Source organism: Sebastes fasciatus, chromosome 14 (assembly GCF_043250625.1).
Source record: "Sebastes fasciatus isolate fSebFas1 chromosome 14, fSebFas1.pri, whole genome shotgun sequence".
Taxonomy (NCBI): Eukaryota; Metazoa; Chordata; class Actinopteri; order Perciformes; family Sebastidae; genus Sebastes; species Sebastes fasciatus.
The window spans coordinates 30,538,432-30,557,048 of NC_133808.1; the positions used below are offsets into that span (position 1 = coordinate 30,538,432).

Here is an 18,617-nt window from a genome sequence, read left to right on the forward strand (position 1 = left end):
AGGAAATAATTGCTCAAAATTCCTCCAAATTGCTCGTTATTGAGTTCACTATTTGGGTTAATTGTAAAGTTTATCAGTTGTTCTGTACTGTTATTATTATTATGCATTAAATATAATATGAAATATCCATGAAATGTGTAACTTAGTCAGGGGTCGTCAGTTCACTCGACAGAAAAAGGGTCCCTTAAGGAAAAAGGTTGGGAAGTATGGAGGACGGAACCTGCAAAAAATCAAAAATAAATAAATGAATGACTCAATGAATAAATAAATGTCATTAAATGTAGCAAAAATAATATTAAAAATAAATGAAGCCATTAATTAATTGATAAAATGTGTGTGTGTTTTTTTATTTATTTATCTTTGTATTAATTTCCTTATCTATTCACTTTTCTGTTTAGTTTTCCCTTTTATTCATTTATGTATTTATTTTTTTCCATTTTTTATATTTATTTTGAGATGTATTTATTTTTGTGTTTATGCATTTATTTATTTATTACTGCACGATTTTCCCTTAGCATCCCACTCCTTATTTATTTTATATATACATATATTTGCCTCATTATGTAAAAAAAAAAATAGGGAGCTGTTAATACAGTATATAAATAAAACTAATGCAAAAATGAATAAATTAATTTAAAAATTAATAAAAATAAATAAATAAAGATAAATGCAAAAATGAATAAGATACATTTAAAATTGAATAAGAATGAATAAATAAAATGGAAAATTAAACAAGAGTAAATAAATAAGGGATTTAATACAAAGCAAATTAAAACAGAAATGTCATATTTTATCAATTAATTAATGGCTACATTTATTTTTTTATAGTATTTTTGCTATTTATTTAATGACATATTTAATTTATTTATTCATTTATTTTGGCAGGTTTTGTCCTCCATAGCGAGCATCATATAACGTCACACAGTTCTTCCTCCAGCCTCTCTCCTCGGCAGCCATTTTGGGAGTCAAAACCAGACAGCAGCGCACACCTCCACTCCTCCACACCTCCACCGGGGCTCTACTATGGTTCACACCTGCGTGGTGGCCGGCTGCAGGAACAGAAGGACACCGGGCACCACCTTATCTTTCTACCGGTTCCCCCGGGACCCCGAGAGGAAGCAGCGCTGGATAGCTGCTGTGAACAGAGAGGGATGGGCTCCTAACGACGGCAGCAGGCTCTGTAGCACTCACTTCATCTCAGGTAGGATGCTCACTTCATCTCAGGTAGGATGCTCACTTCATCTCAGGTAGGATGCTCACTTCATCTCTGGTAGGATGCTCACTTCATCTCAGGTTAGCACTCACTTCATCTCAGGTAGGATGCTCACTTCATCTCAGGTTAGCACTCACTTCATCTCAGGTAGGATGCTCACTTCATCTCAGGTAGGATGCTCACTTCATCTCAGGTAGGATGCTCACTTCATCTCAGGTAGGATGCAGGCTCTGTAGCACTCACTTCATCTCAGGTAGGATGCTCACTTCATCTCAGGTTAGCACTCACTTCATCTCAGGTAGGATGCTCACTTCATCTCAGGTAGGATGCTCACTTCATCTCAGGTAGGATGCTCACTTCATCTCAGGTAGGATGCTCACTTCATCTCAGGTAGGATGCTCACTTCATCTCAGGTAGGATGCTCACTTCATCTCAGGTAGGATGCTCACTTCATCTCAGGTAGGATGCTCACTTCATCTCAGGTAGGATGCTCATTTCATCTCAGGTAGGATGCTCACTTCATCTCAGGTAGGATGCTCACTTCATCTCAGGTAGGATGCAGGCTCTGTAGCACTCACTTCATCTCAGGTAGGATGCTCACTTCATCTCAGGTAGGATGCTCACTTCATCTCAGGTAGGATGCTCACTTCATCTCAGGTAGGATGCTCACTTCATCTCAGGTAGGATGCTCACTTCATCTCAGGTAGGATGCTCACTTCATCTCAGGTAGGATGCTCACTTCATCTCAGGTAGGATGCTCACTTCATCTCAGGTAGGATGCTCAATTCATCTCTGGTTAGTACTCACGTCATCTCAGGTAGGATGCTCACTTCATCTCAGGTAGGATGCTCACTTCATCTCAGGTAGGATGCTCACTTCATCTCAGGTAGGATGCAGGCTCTGTAGCACTCACTTCATCTCAGGTAGGATGCTCACTTCATCTCAGGTAGGATGCTCACTTCATCTCAGGTAGGATGCTCACTTCATCTCAGGTAGGATGCTCACTTCATCTCAGGTAGGATGCTCACTTCATCTCAGGTAGGATGCTCACTTCATCTCAGGTAGGATGCTCACTTCATCTCAGGTAGGATGCTCACTTCATCTCAGGTTAGTACTCACTTCATCTCAGGTAGGATGCTCACTTCATCTCAGGTAGGATGCTCACTTCATCTCAGGTTAGTACTCACTTCATCTCAGGTAGGATGCTCACTTTATCTCAGGTAGGATGCTCACTTCATCTCTGGTTAGTACTCACGTCATCTTAGGTAGGGATGCTCACTTTATCTCAGGTAGGATGCTCACTTCATCTCAGGTAGGATGCTCACTTCATCTCAGGTAGGATGCTCACTTCATCTCAGGTAGGATGCTCACTTCATCTCAGGTAGGATGCTCAATTCATCTCTGGTTAGTACTCACGTCATCTCAGGTAGGATGCTCACTTCATCTCAGGTAGGATGCTCACTTCATCTCAGGTAGGATGCTCACTTCATCTCAGGTAGGATGCAGGCTCTGTAGCACTCACTTCATTTCAGGTAGGATGCTCACTTCATCTCAGGTAGGATGCTCACTTCATCTCAGGTAGGATGCTCACTTCATCTCAGGTAGGATGCTCACTTCATCTCAGGTAGGATGCTCACTTCATCTCAGGTAGGATGCTCACTTCATCTCAGGTAGGATGCTCACTTCATCTCAGGTTAGTACTCACTTCATCTCAGGTAGGATGCTCACTTCATCTCAGGTAGGATGCTCAATTCATCTCTGGTTAGTACTCACGTCATCTTAGGTAGGGATGCTCACTTTATCTCAGGTAGGATGCTCACTTCATCTCTGGTTAGTACTCACGTCATCTTAGGTAGGGATGCTCACTTTATCTCAGGTAGGATGCTCACTTCATCTCAGGTAGGATGCTCACTTCATCTCAGGTAGGATGCTCACTTCATCTCAGGTAGGATGCTCACTTCATCTCAGGTAGGATGCTCACTTCATCTCAGGTAGGATGCTCACTTCATCTCAGGTAGGATGCTGGCTCTGTAGCACTCACTTCATCTCAGGTAGGATGCTCACTTCATCTCAGGTTTGATGCTCACTTCATCTCAGGTAGGATGCTCACTTCATCTCAGGTAGGATGCTCATTTCATCTCAGGTAGGATGCTCACTTCATCTCAGGTTTGATGCTCACTTCATCTCAGGTAGGATGCTCACTTCATCTCAGGTAGGATGCTCATTTCATCTCAGGTAGGATGCTCACTTCATCTCAGGTTTGATGCTCACTTCATCTCAGGTAGGATGCTCACTTCATCTCAGGTAGGATGCTCATTTCATCTCAGGTAGGATGCTCACTTCATCTCAGGTTAGTACTCACTTCATCTCAGGTAGGGATGCTGCACTACACAGACACAACACAGTATATATATACTACGATAAAGCAGGGTTTGTTAGATTCATGCTGGAAAATATCTCCTGATAGAAAATTAATTTTTCCATTTTCCTTAGCCATTAATTAATTGATTAAATGTGACATAAATTGATATTTGTTTTAATTTGCTTTTGGATTTATTTGTCTTTGTATTAATACCCTTATTTATTCACTTTTCTGTTTAATTCCCCCTTTTATTTATTTATCAACTTATTTATATTTATTTTTTATTTTTGCATTTATGTTTTATTTATTTATTTTGCATTGATTCTTTTATTTATTTTAAATGTATTTATGCATTTATTTATGGACAATTTTCCCATTGCAGTTCACCCCTTATTTATTTCCCAATTACATTATTTTTTATTTTTTGCATTTGTTTTTTATTTATGCATGATTGCATAATTTTCCCTTTGCAGTTCACCCCTTATTTATTTCCCCAAACATATTTATTTTTTGTATTCTTTTGATTAACCATTTCTTTATGCATCTTTGCCTCTTTATGCAAATGAGGGGTCTATTAATAAAATAAAATAATACAAATAAATAAAGGGAAATTAATCAGAGGAGTAAATAAGTAAGGGAATTTATTTTTCATTTGTTTTTTTATTTACTTCTAAATGTATGTATTTATTTTTGTATTTATTCATTTATTTATGCATGATTGTATAATTTTTCCCTTTGCATTTCACCCCTTATTTATTTCCCCAAACATATTTATTTCTGTATTCTTTTCTTTATATATATTTTTTTTCACATTTCTACATGCATTTCTGCCTCATTATGCAAATAAGGGGTCTGTTAATAAAATAAAATAATAAAAATAAATGAAAGGGGAAATTAAACAGAGCAGTAAATAAATAAGGGAATTAATACAAAGATCAATTAAAACGAATGCAAATTAAAACAGAAATATTAATTCATGTCATATTTCATCAATTAATTAATGGCTTCATTTATTTTTTATATTTTCTTGCTGCATTTAATGACATTCATTTATTTATGGAGTCATTTATTTATTTATTCATTTATTTTTGATTTTGGCAGGTTCCGTCCTCCACAACATTTTCATTATTAAGCTGATGCCCTACATTGTCCCACACACAAGAGACCTCATTAGACAGATCCTAATCCCATTTACTACATCCTCTTTTTGTCCCCATGCAGGTAAACAGGTGAAGAATCCTCGTTCTCCAGATTATGTTCCTTCTGTGTTCACATCAGCTCCCTTATCCCCAGAGATGAAGGAGCCGGGTGCCTTGGAGATCCTGGACAAGCAGGAGGCCCGCGTGGAGGCAGCCAACGCTTTGTTGTTCCTGCAGGGCCAGGGCAGGTCTGTGGTGGGGGATCGGGGCCAGGAGGAGCATCCTGAGGAGAGGGAGCAGGAGGCCACTGTGGAGGGGAGTGCGTCCTCTTCCCTCAGCACCGATGAAGACGACGACGACGACGACGACGATGATGATGAATATATGAGTGACAGCAAGAAGGGAAAGTTCGCTCATACGTCTGATGCAGCGGTTAACTTTGACGACATCCTGAGAGCCCTGAAGAAGGAGAACCAGACCCTCCGGGAGTCTGTGGACAAAATGTCCCTCTCTGAGAACTCCTTGAGGAACGATGCAGAGAAAGTCAAGTTTTACACTGGTTTGCCAAACTACTTTGTCCTGGAGACGGTCATGTGGCTGCTGGCGCCTCACATGGACGGCATGAAAACCGTGAAGCTCTCCAAGTTCCAGCAGCTGCTGCTGACGCTGATGCGACTCCGCCTGGACCTCCGCAACCAGGACCTGGCGTACCGCTTTGGCGTAAAAGTCGGCACGGTGACCAGAACAGTGCACCAGATGGTCAACATCATGTCCTCCACTCTGGTGCCGACGGCCGTCTTCTGGCCATCCAGAGCCGAGCTCCGGAAGAACCTGCCGGCAGCTTTGCGCGCCTCCCACCCCGACTGCGCTGTCATCGTAGACTGCTTCATGGTGCCCTTTGAGGAGCCGGTTTCCCGGGGCAACCAGCAGCAGCAGCAGCAGCAGCAGAGGGTGGTGGCGAGCTCTCAGGGGGTGGGGACAACTCATAACGTGTTAAAGTATCTGATTGGCGTGGCGCCGCAGGGCGTCGTCACCTTCGTCTCTAAGGGCGTATTGGGAAACGTCAGTGACAAAAGCCTGGCTGAGGGCTGCGGGTTTCTGTGCAAGCTTCTCCCGGGCGATGTCGTGTTGGCGAGTCGCAACCTCGACATTGACGATTCCGTGGCCGCCCGAGGAGCACTGTTTAAAATTGCAGTTAGCTCGCCGCTGGCTGACACGTCCTCTGAGACGGTGAGCGTGCAGAGGCATGTGGAGAGGGTGATCTCCATGGTGAAGCACAGGTACGCCATGCTCACGGGCCCCGTCGAGAGCCCCTTCACCACGGTCTCTGAGCGCACCTCGAACCTCTCGACCTTTGATAAGATTGTGCAAGTTGCTTGTGCCTTAAACAACCTGTGCATCTCTGCTGCTCCGCTAGAGTGACTCGTACAGAGACGCCTAGTGCTCCTTAATGCTGGTCATTTAAGTTCCCTTTACTGCTTTGGACCTTATTCCATGTTCCTCCACTGCAAAACGTCAGTTGCTCTGAGCGTCTAATAATGCCGTGGATGGGTTCACATTGGAGTTAGTTGAAAGCCCGTTGCGTCTCAAAAAGACGCTTCAGGGTGCCTCGGTGCGTCGGACCTCTGACCAAGTGTCGGCATTTGACGAGTTGCCCACTGCATCCCAGTGTCAACACCACTACATGGTTACTGTAGAGTGTATGTGACTCCCTGTTATCTAGGTCAGAGCAAATCCAGAAACCACATTGCTAAAATGTGATGTCATTAACTTGTGCAACTCAACTGACAACGAATGGCAGGATTGCAAAGGATGTTATTTTATTTATTTAGGCTTTGAATGATTGCTGTGTGAGTAAAAAAATACCTTTTAAAATTCATCTTCATTAGCCATTTTCTAAATATGAGGTATATAAACAGCAGTTTGGGTGGTGCAGGCGGTGTTCCAACTAATCCAATCCTGTGCAATGCAAGTCCTTTTCATCCCCAACAAGTACTACAGCAGCTGACTTCACTGGTTGATTCAACCAGCTGTTACTTATAAATCAACAACAGTATACACCATACAAAGAGATACAAAACAGGTCAAAATAACAAGAGCAGCATGCATAGTAATGCACTTTCTCATGCAGGGATACAAACATGTTAATTATGGAGCATGAAACCTGCAAAAAATCAAAAATAAATGAATAAATATGTCATTAAATGCAGCAAAAATAAATGTAGCCATTAATTAATTGATCAAATGTGACATAAATTTATATTTCTGTTTTAATTTACTTTTTAATTTATTTATCTTTGTATTAATTCCCTTATTTATTTACTCTTCTGTGTAATTTTTCCTCTTTATTTATTTTTGTATTTATTTTTATAAAAATTTTAAATGTATTTGTTTATTTTTTGCATTTATTTTTTATTTGTTTTATTACATTGGTGGCCCCCTGATTTGTCTGTATATATTTTTTATAAAATTTTATTTTCTCCTTTTTAATTTTTTTATTGACAGCCCCCTGATTTGCATATTGAGGCAGCAATGTAAAAATGTATAAAAAAAGAATACATAAATAAATAAGTTTGGGGTAATAAATAAGGGGTGAAATACAAAATGAAAATTGTGCAGAAATAAATTAATAAATGCATAAATACCAAAATAGATACATATATTTAAAAATAAAAGAATTGCAACAAATAAATACATAACAAATTAAAATTAAACAATAAGAATACAATACAACAAGAATAAATAAGGGAATAAATACAAAGATAAATAAATAAATAAACAAATTAAAACAAATATCAATTTATGTCACATTTTATCAAGTAATTAATGGCTACATTTATTTTTAATATTATTTTTGCTAGTCTTTATGACTAACAATAACTGACATAAATTGTTATTTCTGTTTTAATTTTTTTTCCTCATTTATTAACTGTTCTGTTTAATTTGAATTTAATGTTTATTTTTATTAATTTTTAAATGTAATCATTTTTTATTTATTTAATTTTATTGACAACCCCCTCATTTGCATAATGAGGCAGAAATGTAAAAAGAAATGAATACAGCAATAAATATGTTTTGGGAAATAAATAAGGTGTATTCAAAATAAATGTGAAATAAATAAAAAAAAATCAATGCAAAATAAATTTAAAAAATGCAAAAATAAATAATTAAAACAAATGTAAAAATAAAAATAAGTAGATAAATAAATAAAAGGGAAAATTAAACAGAAAAGGGAATAAATAAGGGAATAAAAGATGGATAAAGACGCAAATTGAAATAAATTTATGTCACATTTGATCAATTAATTAATAGCTACATTTATTTTTAATATTATTTTTACTGAATTTAATGACTTTATTCATTTATTTATTTATTTTTATTTTGGCAGGTTCTGTACTCCATACATAACGGGGAGCAGGATTATATATTTTAAATGCTTCTGCATCAGTCATACGGAATCAAAGTATCATTACAAGTGATTGAAAGATGTGTGTAAACGGACTGTTGTTGTCTTTTTCACAGACACTGAAGTGTTGTTAATGAGCAGTGACGCATTAGCTGAGAATGTACATTTAATTAGTGACTCTTTAATTGTCATCGGCTTTGTTCAGTGCGTTCTATTCTAATTGATTTTAACCGTGATCACCCGCCACAGAGACGTTTCTGTTAACTACAAGGCTGCAGGCTATTTTACAAGTTACCCGGCCATAGAAATGCATTTTTCATGTTTTTAATTGTTTGTCAAATTACGCTAAGATACGGGCTTACATGTAGTCACATAAACTGAAAAAAATATGTTTTTATATCCTTCATTACTTGCGTGAAACAAGACCCTGCGTATTGAGATGCATCTTTTGTTCGTCTTGCGTTGCTGGTGCCTTAGTTTGTAAAGCTGGTACTGCTGTTACAAATCAGCGATTTCTACAAATATTTATTTTTGCATCGTGCAATATGCTTTAGACCCTTTTCTGGTTACTAAATGTGCATAAACGGTCAACATCCCTCATGGACCAGATTCACACAGCAGCCGTTGTGATCTTACTTCACGCTCAGGGTGGGAAGGATCTCTGGAAACGAGTCAGACAGCTGTATAGATACGGTGAATTGGTCCTTCCCACCCAGAGCGTGACGCAAGAGCAAAATGACCGCCGTGTGACTATGGTCCATTATTCACAAAAATGTGTGTGTGTGTACAGTAAGAAATGTTCCCATTCATTTTTATGTGTTATGCTCTTCACCTGTCTACCATTTAATGAGTATAAATTCAAAATGATGTCAAGTAATTAGATATTTGGTAATCTTAAAGGTGCAGTGTGTAGGATTTGGCGACATCTAGAGGTGTGGTTGCAGATTGCAACCAACTGAAACTTCTCCCGTGCGCCAAGCATGTTGGAGAACTACGGTGGCAAACGTGAAAATGCGAATGATGTCCATCATCTTTGTAAACCCAATATTTTCTGTTTATCTCGCACCTTATATTACCTTAACATAAAAGACTGAAAACATTTAATTTCCCCTCAGGGGATCAATAAAAGTACCATTCTTCTTCTTCTTTTTCTTTTTCTTCTTGTTCTTGTTCTTGTTCTTCTTCTTCTTCTTCTTCTTCTTCTTCTATACACTACACCTCTATTGCCATGCTGTTTTCCCATTATTGTTATGGGTGCATGTGTAACTTCCCTAAAAGTTTAATTTCTTGTTCTTCATTATTGCCTCTGTGACTGAAAAATTAAAGTTTGGGAAATGCATTGTGTCTTTGTATGTATATATACAGGTATTTTAAGTTTCCAGGTACCTTGTTCTGTCCCCTCTTTTTGTGTTTATATAATTTAAAATAGAGTCAAAATCTTTTGTTTTGCATTCACATGATTCATGGCCTCTTATCGGCTCATTGGTAAAGATTCCTCCCAAGACTGAGTAATGTATATAAAAAAATATATATAATATATATATATATATATATATTATATATATTTTAAATACAAAATTATATATATATATTATTATCATTATTTATATATATAATATATATATATATATATTATATATATATATCAGAGGGAGAAATGTATTGCAGGAAGCCCCTCCTAGAATATGTGCGGTCAGAGAGGAGGAAAAGAGTGAGACCTCTCACTCTGATGCTTTTTTAAAAGTCACTGTGTGTAGAATTTTAAAATGTCAGCCTTTGGCGCCCCCTGGTGGTTGACAGCAATGCAAGCTGTTTTCACCAGATTGTCTTATTTTCCTACAAACAGAAATGTATGCCATTAGGACAAATTCCTAGTTAATATGGACTATAACAGAGCCCAGTAAAATGTTAATGCTAATATTATTTAGCAAGCAAGTATCTCACTGTGACTGTTGACATTTTCCCTTTAGAAAATTGTGACACACCTGAATTTTTACGCATATTTTGGCAATATATCCCACTTCAAATGTATTATTGTATGACTTGTATATGACTTATAAATTACTTAAAACTAAATTAATAAAATAATAAAATAGAATACAATTTAACAACTTAAACACAATAAAATAAGTGATTAATAAATTAAGTGATTAATAAAATAATGATCAAATAGAATAAAATCGTACAGCCTAAATACAATCAAATAAGTGATTAATAAAATAATGATAAAATAGAATAAAAAAATTACAGCTTAAATACAATAAAGTAAGTGATTAATAAAATAAAACAAAATAGAATAAAAATGTACAGCTTAAATATATTAAAATAAGTGATTATTAGAATGAAATAAAATTGTACATCTTAAATACAATAAAATAAGTGATTAATAAAATAACAATAAAATAGAATAACATTTTAAAGCTTAGATACAAATAAATAAGTGAGTCCTAAAATCAAATTAAAATTGAATAAAAAATGTACAGCCTAAATACAATAAAATAAGTGATTAATAAAATAACAATAAAATAAAATTAAAATGTACAACTTAAATACAATAAAGTAAGTGAATAAAGTAATATAAATAATGTATATAATATTTTACAGCGTAAATATAATAAAATAAGTAATTATTAAAATAACAATAAATTTGAATTAAAATGTACAACTTAAATACAATAAAATAAGTGAATAAAATAGTATAAATATGTCTATAATATTTTTCAGCGTAAATACAATACAATAAGTGATTAATACCATAAGAATACATTTGAATTAAAATGTACAACTTAAATACAATAAATAAAGAAAATGATATAAATAATGTCTATAAATGTAATTTTCAATCAAAAGCCTGGCAGACAGTTCCATATCCATATAGGAGTCATTTGATTTGTTGTTTTTTATTAAAAAAAATCTATAAAATATTAGGTACAAAAGTTGGATAAACTGCTACAAATCATTAGCTGCTCCAAACTAAAACAAAAACAAAGAGAGAGAGATCCTGTTTTTCTCTTCACTAGACGATCTTTGTCGCTCTGCTGACGTGCGTCGGTGCGTCACGTGTCCTGCAGGAATGTGAACAATGTAGCCAGAGTCCAACTTTGTGCTTCACTTCTTCACTTCTTCTCCTCTCTCTGTTGCTCCTCCTGCTGCTCCTCCTGCTGCTCCTCCTGCTGCTGCAGTCTGGGGAGAAAATGGAGGCTCATTTCATCACATCTACCAGCTTCCTCTGAGCTCTGAGGATCTTTATAGGAACTTTATATAAAGGATTTAATACATGGTTATTCCTGCTGCTTCTATCACATCACATGGTAAGAGGAGCTGCTTCTGGGAGGAGTGCTGCTGCTGGTTGGATCTGATTTACTCGACTTGTTGCTGAGGGGAAAAGTTCCTTCATGTTATAAAGTGATAATAGAACATGTTTTTTCTGTATAGGTTTATTATAAGAGGAATAGCTGAGTTGTTTGTGCATACATTAGGAATGTTGTGGTGTTGCAGCTCCAGTCTGTTGGTTATAGTTGTTGAAGGCCACAGGATCATAAAAACAGCAGTTTCCGACCGTTTTCATGTCCAGAGGCTGCAGGAAAACACTGTTAGACACCATTTTGTAACGGTTTTAAAGCTTTAGCACAACTCTTATACACAGAATAGTCTGTTTTATACATTACCTACAGTTTATGCTGGAAGTTGCCATGTTTGTGCTGCATACCCCCCATTTCAGGGGCCCATGTTAGGGGATCTCTGAGTTACAGTAAAAAAAAACATCCAGATATCTCTGTAGATTTTGATATCAGAACACATTTCAGTGTTTTAGTGGAGTTTTTTTACATACACAACAGGCTGTAAAGAGTTATTAAATGAACCCTACATTAGTGGATTGTTTTGTAGATTTCACAGATGACACAATAGGTGAAATGTATCCTAGTTTATTGGGTAAAAAGGGGAAACAGTGTTAAAAATGCTCAGGATGTATGCTCTATTTTACTCTTATTCCAAGCTTAAAGACCTGCAGAGTTTGGCACTGATGCAACCATGTGTTTCATTCAGGTGTGCTACTACTACAACTACTACTACTACACTCACACTTTCTGTTTCACACACTTAAACACAGAATAGTCTGTTTTTATACATTATCTCCTTAAAGTTATTGCAGTTATGCTGGAAGTTGCCATGTTTGTGCTGCATACCCCCCATTTCAGGGGCCCAAACTCCATGTTAGGGACCTCTGAGTTATAGTAAAACACATCCAGCTATCTATATTGAACACTCTGCATTCATTTCAGTGTTTTAGTGGAGTTTCTACATGCACAACACTAAAAAAACAGGCTGTAAAGACACATAAATATCTCTGAATTAGTGGATTATTTTGTATATTTCACAGATGCCACAATGGGTGAAATAGTACCTGAGTTTGTTAGATAAAAGGGGAAAAAGTGTTAAAAATGTATGCTCTATTTTACTCTTATTCCAAGCCTAAAGACCTGCATAGTTTGGCACTGATGCAACCATGTGTTTCATTCAGGTGTGCTACTACTACAACTACTACTACTACTACTACACTCACACTTTCTGTTTCACACACTTCTACTACATCTGATTGGCAGTACTGCAGTTTTTTTATCAGTTCAGGTGTTTGGTTTGTTCTCACCTGACAGCAGGAAAACCCAGATTTTAACAAACAATTAGGCCTATTACTATTATTATTATTATTATTATTATTATTATTATTATACTGAGGCTGTTGTCAGGTATGAGGCCACAGCTGGGTTTCATTGTGTCAGGCGGTGCGGAGGCATCTGTCAGGGAAGAACCACAGCAGGGATGACTGTAGTGGGAAATCACCACCGGACTACACACACACACACACACACACAGATGTTGGCTGTGGCCATTTAAACTGTGTGGTGAAAACAACAAACAGGGTGGCAAAATAGCAAAGACGCTTGGTTGAAATCTGGGATGAGACGGCCGCTGTGTGTCCACTAGATGTAAACTCACACCGTAGTAGACTGTAGAAGAAGAAGAAGACAGGTAGAGTGTCTGTGGCGTCACCTGTACATCTCATAGGGGATGTTTTGAATGCTGAAGTTGCATATTCACACATGAAATATATTAAAATCATCTGTCCAGGAAGGGAAACACACCACTTTAGCGTTCTGTTGTTCACTGACAGACTAATCTTTCTGTTTCTCATACAGACCTTTTAACTGTAGTAAGTTTCCCTCTACTGTTTAGAATAGAATAGAATAGAAAGCTTTATTGTCATCGTATTAAATACAGCGAGATTCACAGTTGCCACTCCTGGTCAGTGCTTTAAAACAAGACTAAACGAGGCAGGTGAAACATATAACAGATAAAACACACACACATAGTTATAAAGCAAATAAAACAGGAATAAAATAGGTAAAGTAGATGTAATGTAAACAGAGGTAATTTTACTTGTAAAATAGGTAGGGTAGATGTAATAAATAAAATGTAAACAAAGGTAGTTGCACTTGAGGTATATATACATATATATATATGTATATATATATATTGCATCAAAGGATATAGGGAGTTTAGGAAGTTGTGTCTTTATCGCTCCTTAATTTCATCAAATCTCTTAAACAGGTTAGATATTATCTGATAAAGTCTGACAGCAGTTGGGAACATTACCAAACATTACTAAGATACCAGAACATATGTCTTCTAGGGCTGCACAATTATTCAAAATTATATCGATGTCACAATATGGCTGAGGATGAGGAGGAAATCGCAATATTTGTTAAAGATCCCGTATTGTAAAAAGTGAGATTTTCATGTCTTTTTATGTTATAAAGCAGGTTTAAGTGCTTTATAAATACTGTCAAAACGCTCAGTATACAAAGAAACACACACAGCCCGTATTCAGAAATTGTGGGTTTGAAACAAGCCGTTAAGATTTCTGTCCATTTGTGATGTCACAAATATACAATATTTAGCCCATTACCCGGTTTTAAACATAAACATTCTAAATGTGTCCCAGTTTATTTCCTGTTGCAGTTGATGTGAATAACATCAGCTGACAGGAAGTAAACATGGACCCAAACTGTTGCCTAGCAACTCAATTCTGTTGAAATGCACTAAAACGGAGCGTTTCAGACAGAGGGTGAATACAGGTATATTCAGACAGACGGTATGAAGAAAATAAAGTTTTGTTTTTTTAACATTACAGCATGAAAACATGTTCTAGTAGAAACACAAAATACAAGTATGAACCTGAAAATGAGCACGATATGGGACCTTTAACTAAGTTTAATTAACTATCAATTCACCATTTATAAATTGTTATTATAAACCTATAAACTTATGTTATTGTTACCTTTTAAAGCAGCAGTAGGCGAGATTTTTTTTATAAAACGATCGCTATATCGTGACAGTAGTACATGAAACAGGTAACCAGAAAAAAATCATGTGTCCTCCGGTGTCCTCCGATGCTCCTAGCGGCATCTGCAAGATTTCACAGACCGGAGGAAAACAAGCAGTAAGAGCTGATCTGAGGTCTGCTGTCCAGCTGCCGTCTATGAGAGCCGGCTGTCAATCACTCTGAACTCCGACCAAAGAGTCAAACTAGGCAGCGCTGATCAAATATTAATCAATATTCTGTTACATTAATGCCTATTTCTCTCCTCACATGTTTTCAGAATCATCTTGTAATGTACGTTTTAGCTGTAAAATGAGAAAGTTTGTGACGCGGCCGCCATTGTGAAATCTGGTGAAGGAACGCAAAATTATTTTACAAAAATCTAGCCTAGATTTAAAGACTCGGCATCAGACTAAACGACACTTTACGATGGATTTGTATTCAGTTTTATTCATTTTTATTCTGTTTTTGTAGCATGTAGTGTGCATATTTTTGCGAAACTGAATGTTTCTGCCTGTTTTCAGGTTGCGTGTGGTCCAATGTAGAGTCAGAGGTTAAGTTTAGCGTTGAGTCAGAGTAGAGATAAGTCTAAGGTATGTATTGTTGAAGGTTAGGGGTTACGTATGGAAGTATGTTGTGTGTTTGTTGATGTACGTATATGAGTCGTGGTTTTCAGCACATATTTTTCTCTGGTAAATGTTAAAGGTTGGACCTCCTATCTGCAGACATAGATCATCCTTATATCTTGTGTTTTTTTTTGGTTTATTTTGGTCAGCACAGACTGTCCCAGACTGTCCCAGACTGTCCCATGATTCAACAGTGGTATGAGTTGACTTGTAGTTACTTGTGGAATGGAATGCTCATTGGTTGGACATGGCGCCTAAAGCATCACAGGAATGGAGGCGAGAGATCCCAGAGATGGGGCAACATTTATGCAGCTTGGCACCGTGGTCCCCGCCCTCCCCCCCACCAACCCAACACCACCCACCAATATAAAAAAACAACATGTTTTTGTCTATACAAAGTTTTATCTGTACAAACAGTGAGGGCTGTGTCCTTCTTAGAAATGACCCAAAGAGACAGAGTCTGGCAGGGAGGAGGCGGCGGGGGGGTGTTAGTAGTTCAAGGGCTTCTTATGTTTGGCTACTTTGGTGTGAACGCTGTGATCTAACGCTGGGCGATATGGTTGAGATTAATAAGAATCTATCTACACTAGAATATTCCATTACATACACGACCAAAACCTTCACATGTGGTATTTTCCCTCGCTGTAAACTCACATTTGAAAGTCTTTCTTTGAATGGCGTCCTCAGTGTTCAAATCCACTTAGCAGGATGGTCAGAGCGGCGGCCATTCTTATGTGTACCGTTGCCATTGTAACCGTTGTAGCGGGCTGACCTCCGTAAAACAACAGCGTTGGCGTCTCGTGTGTGCGTGTAGTCCCCTCATGCCGGCTGTCCTTTAGGAAGAAAGAAAGTATGACTTGGCCTTAACAGACGTCGACTCGGCTCTGTGACGTGTGTGGTTGTCTCTGTCACAACTAACAACAGCTGCCATTTTCTTTTGTACTAGTCAAGTTCTACTCCAAGGTTGTGTCCAAAATTCCACACTAACATGCTATTTAGTACGCTAAAACAGTAGGTGAGATATTTTAGTATGTATGAAACCAGCAAATTGAGGGCTCTGTAACATCCATAATGCTTCTTCCGCTTAACTATAAGTATAAGATTTCACTTTGTTAGGCGTAACATATACTTTATTTTAAATTAATTCAGAATTTGATTCTCACAAATCATCGTTTTGGTCACATGAGGTTAGCACGGGTTACCATGGTTACGCGTCTCCAACCGGCAAGGAGGCTCTTCGGGAAGTGTATGTTGAACGATGGTACACATATTGGGTATGTAGTGCATAGTATGCAAAATTCGGACGAAACCATATCTATGGTTATGACCCATCAATTTAAAGTTTTTTAACTTAAGTTGTCAGAGAAATCCTGTTGTTTTTATGTCAGTGTGGCGTGTGGTGGATAGCTCTAAATACTACAACTACTACTGCTGTCGCCATTTTGCTCTGAAGAAGAAGCCAGTCAGAGGTGTGAATCAGAGTTGTAGTAAATTTAAAATACTTTATTGTTGCAGTTCTATTGTTGTCAACCAAAATAGACTAAAAAAAAACAATAGTGAACTGATTTAAACCACGGAATGTTCCCGTAGATTTAGGTTGGCGTTAGCAACATTGAATTACTTTTAGTTCCGGAACCCTCTAAGAACTCCTCCCACTTTGGAACTCTGCACCATGGCAACATGAAATACTTGTTTCTGATTGGTTATCAGAATTCCGTGCTGGTAGATGGGCATGGTGTGAGCATAAAAAGGTGTCCTGATGTGTGAAATAACAGATGTGATGGAGGAAATGTCTTCAGCCTTTCGCCCATCAATTATTTTCATGTGTCAGCATAATTGTGGCCCAAATACATTCTTTTACTAATCTACCTGACAATCAGACCTTTAGAAACACAGCCAGATCAATTAAAGGTTGATTGCTTAACAATAATAGTTTGAATAGCAGACAAGATTTATAAAACCACAGCAGTGCTGAAACCTGCCAGGATGTGATTGTGTCTGGTAGTTCCTCCATGTAGGTAACAAACCAGATCAGTATCTGGAGACCAGACATCCGGAAACCTTCCTCTGGCTGAGGAACAGATTTAAAGCTTGGGAGCCGCTCACTCAGTTTCAGGTCTTCTGTTAAGAGGTGTTGCTTGGCTAGGAACGTGACACTTTATTTTAGTGGATCCCAAAACTAAAGAAATAAATAAATGGTGAAAAGTGAAAATCTTTCCTCCCACATAATCACCTGGGATGTTCCCCCAGGTTTGGTCACTCGCGTTCAAGATAATGAACTTAGAAATGCAAACATTACGTAATCTCTATTTTGTCATACTGTATAAACTGTTACTTCAGGGCAAGTCACATATAGTGACAAGGGTCAGATAGATATATTTAGTATGATTTTGTCCTTTTTAGAAGATCAGATATGGACTAACATCGTCACATCCTCCACTTTTTTGCAGGTTTGACGTACTGCCACTTTTATAACTTTATTCTCATAATACTACGACTTTTTTTCTCAGAAACCTAGGACATTATTCTCATAATGTTATAACTTTATTGTCGAAATCTCTGATTTTTTTTTTTTCCTCGATGTGGCCCTATTACTCCGTCGTACCGTCGTACCATAGACCTACAACAATGATGAATAAAAATAAAAATGTAAACAAAGAACAGTTATTCAATTCCATTTTTAAAACTCCACAGGGAGCCACTGGAGAGGAGCTGAAGATCTGACCCCTGTGATAGTGTTAAAAAAGTTAACAAAAATCTCAATACATATCGAATCGACACCCAAGTACCGTGATGGTATGGAATCAGGAGATAGGTGAACCGTCCCAGTCTGACTTCTCTCTATTTAATGCAGCAGAAACCTTCTGAACACCTCACATCTCATTGTGTCAGCCAGGATGTTTTAACATAACGGTCCTCACGTGAGGCTCCTGACAGGAACATGTGCATTTAACTCTCCCCACGTCATCCCGTCGGCCCCCGGAGGAGTAACGCCGCTGTGGCAGAATGCGGCGTGCGTTCCTCCAGATAAGACTGTTAAATGTCTGCTCACTGGGGAGCATCAGAGGCAGCGAGGCTGACGCAGGCAGGGAGGGAGGGCCGCTGGCTTGTTTTGACCCCCACGTCGGAGCTCTGCGCTCTCACAAGGGTGTTTACCGATGACCACGGAGCACAAGTATGCAGTGACAGGGGCCGACTTGTGCAACCGCTGCTATGCATCGATGGGGTGCAGATGGGGGGGGGCAGGTGGTGTTTTATGACCCCTAGCATTCCTGATTTATACATTTGGTATGCACCAGTAGGCCTGCTGCTTCACAACTCCAGGTTTCACCAGTCTCAAACTGGTCCCACCATGTGATGTTTGTCACATTCTGGAACCAGGACTGAAAATCAAGTCATTATGTTTTGAGTTTTTGACCTGAATAGAGCTTGTTTTAAATACCAGATAACATGTGATGTGACGTCACAGAAGAAATGTATGAAACCTTG

At 37.8% G+C, this 18,617-nt stretch overlaps 2 protein-coding genes across 6 annotated transcripts in view; both read left to right on the forward strand.

Annotated features, from left to right (window-relative positions):
- The first annotated feature begins 785 nt into the window (after positions 1 to 785).
- LOC141781904 (uncharacterized) lies at positions 786 to 7,388 on the forward strand. 5 transcript variants are annotated; one of them, XM_074657873.1, is made up of 3 exons: positions 1,071 to 1,201; positions 3,228 to 3,264; positions 4,797 to 7,388. In XM_074657873.1, exon 3 carries the CDS (start codon positions 4,871 to 4,873, stop codon positions 6,134 to 6,136), a length of 1,266 nt encoding a protein of 421 aa, XP_074513974.1. In that variant the 5' UTR covers positions 1,071 to 1,201; positions 3,228 to 3,264; positions 4,797 to 4,870; the 3' UTR covers positions 6,137 to 7,388. The 5 variants fall into 5 exon arrangements, with proteins under 5 accessions (XP_074513969.1, XP_074513971.1, XP_074513974.1 ...); XM_074657872.1 differs by lacking the exon at positions 1,071 to 1,201 and adding an exon at positions 2,062 to 2,136; XM_074657868.1 differs by lacking the exon at positions 3,228 to 3,264 and having other exon boundaries at positions 786 to 1,201.
- A 3,818-nt stretch (positions 7,389 to 11,206) lies between these two features.
- The window catches only part of lats2 (large tumor suppressor kinase 2), a 32,281-nt gene continuing 24,870 nt past the window's right edge, over positions 11,207 to 18,617 (forward strand). Inside the window, exon 1 of the mRNA XM_074657862.1 lies at positions 11,207 to 11,431. The gene's annotated coding sequence lies outside the window, so the exon portion shown is untranslated. The remainder of the gene's footprint in view (positions 11,432 to 18,617) is intronic.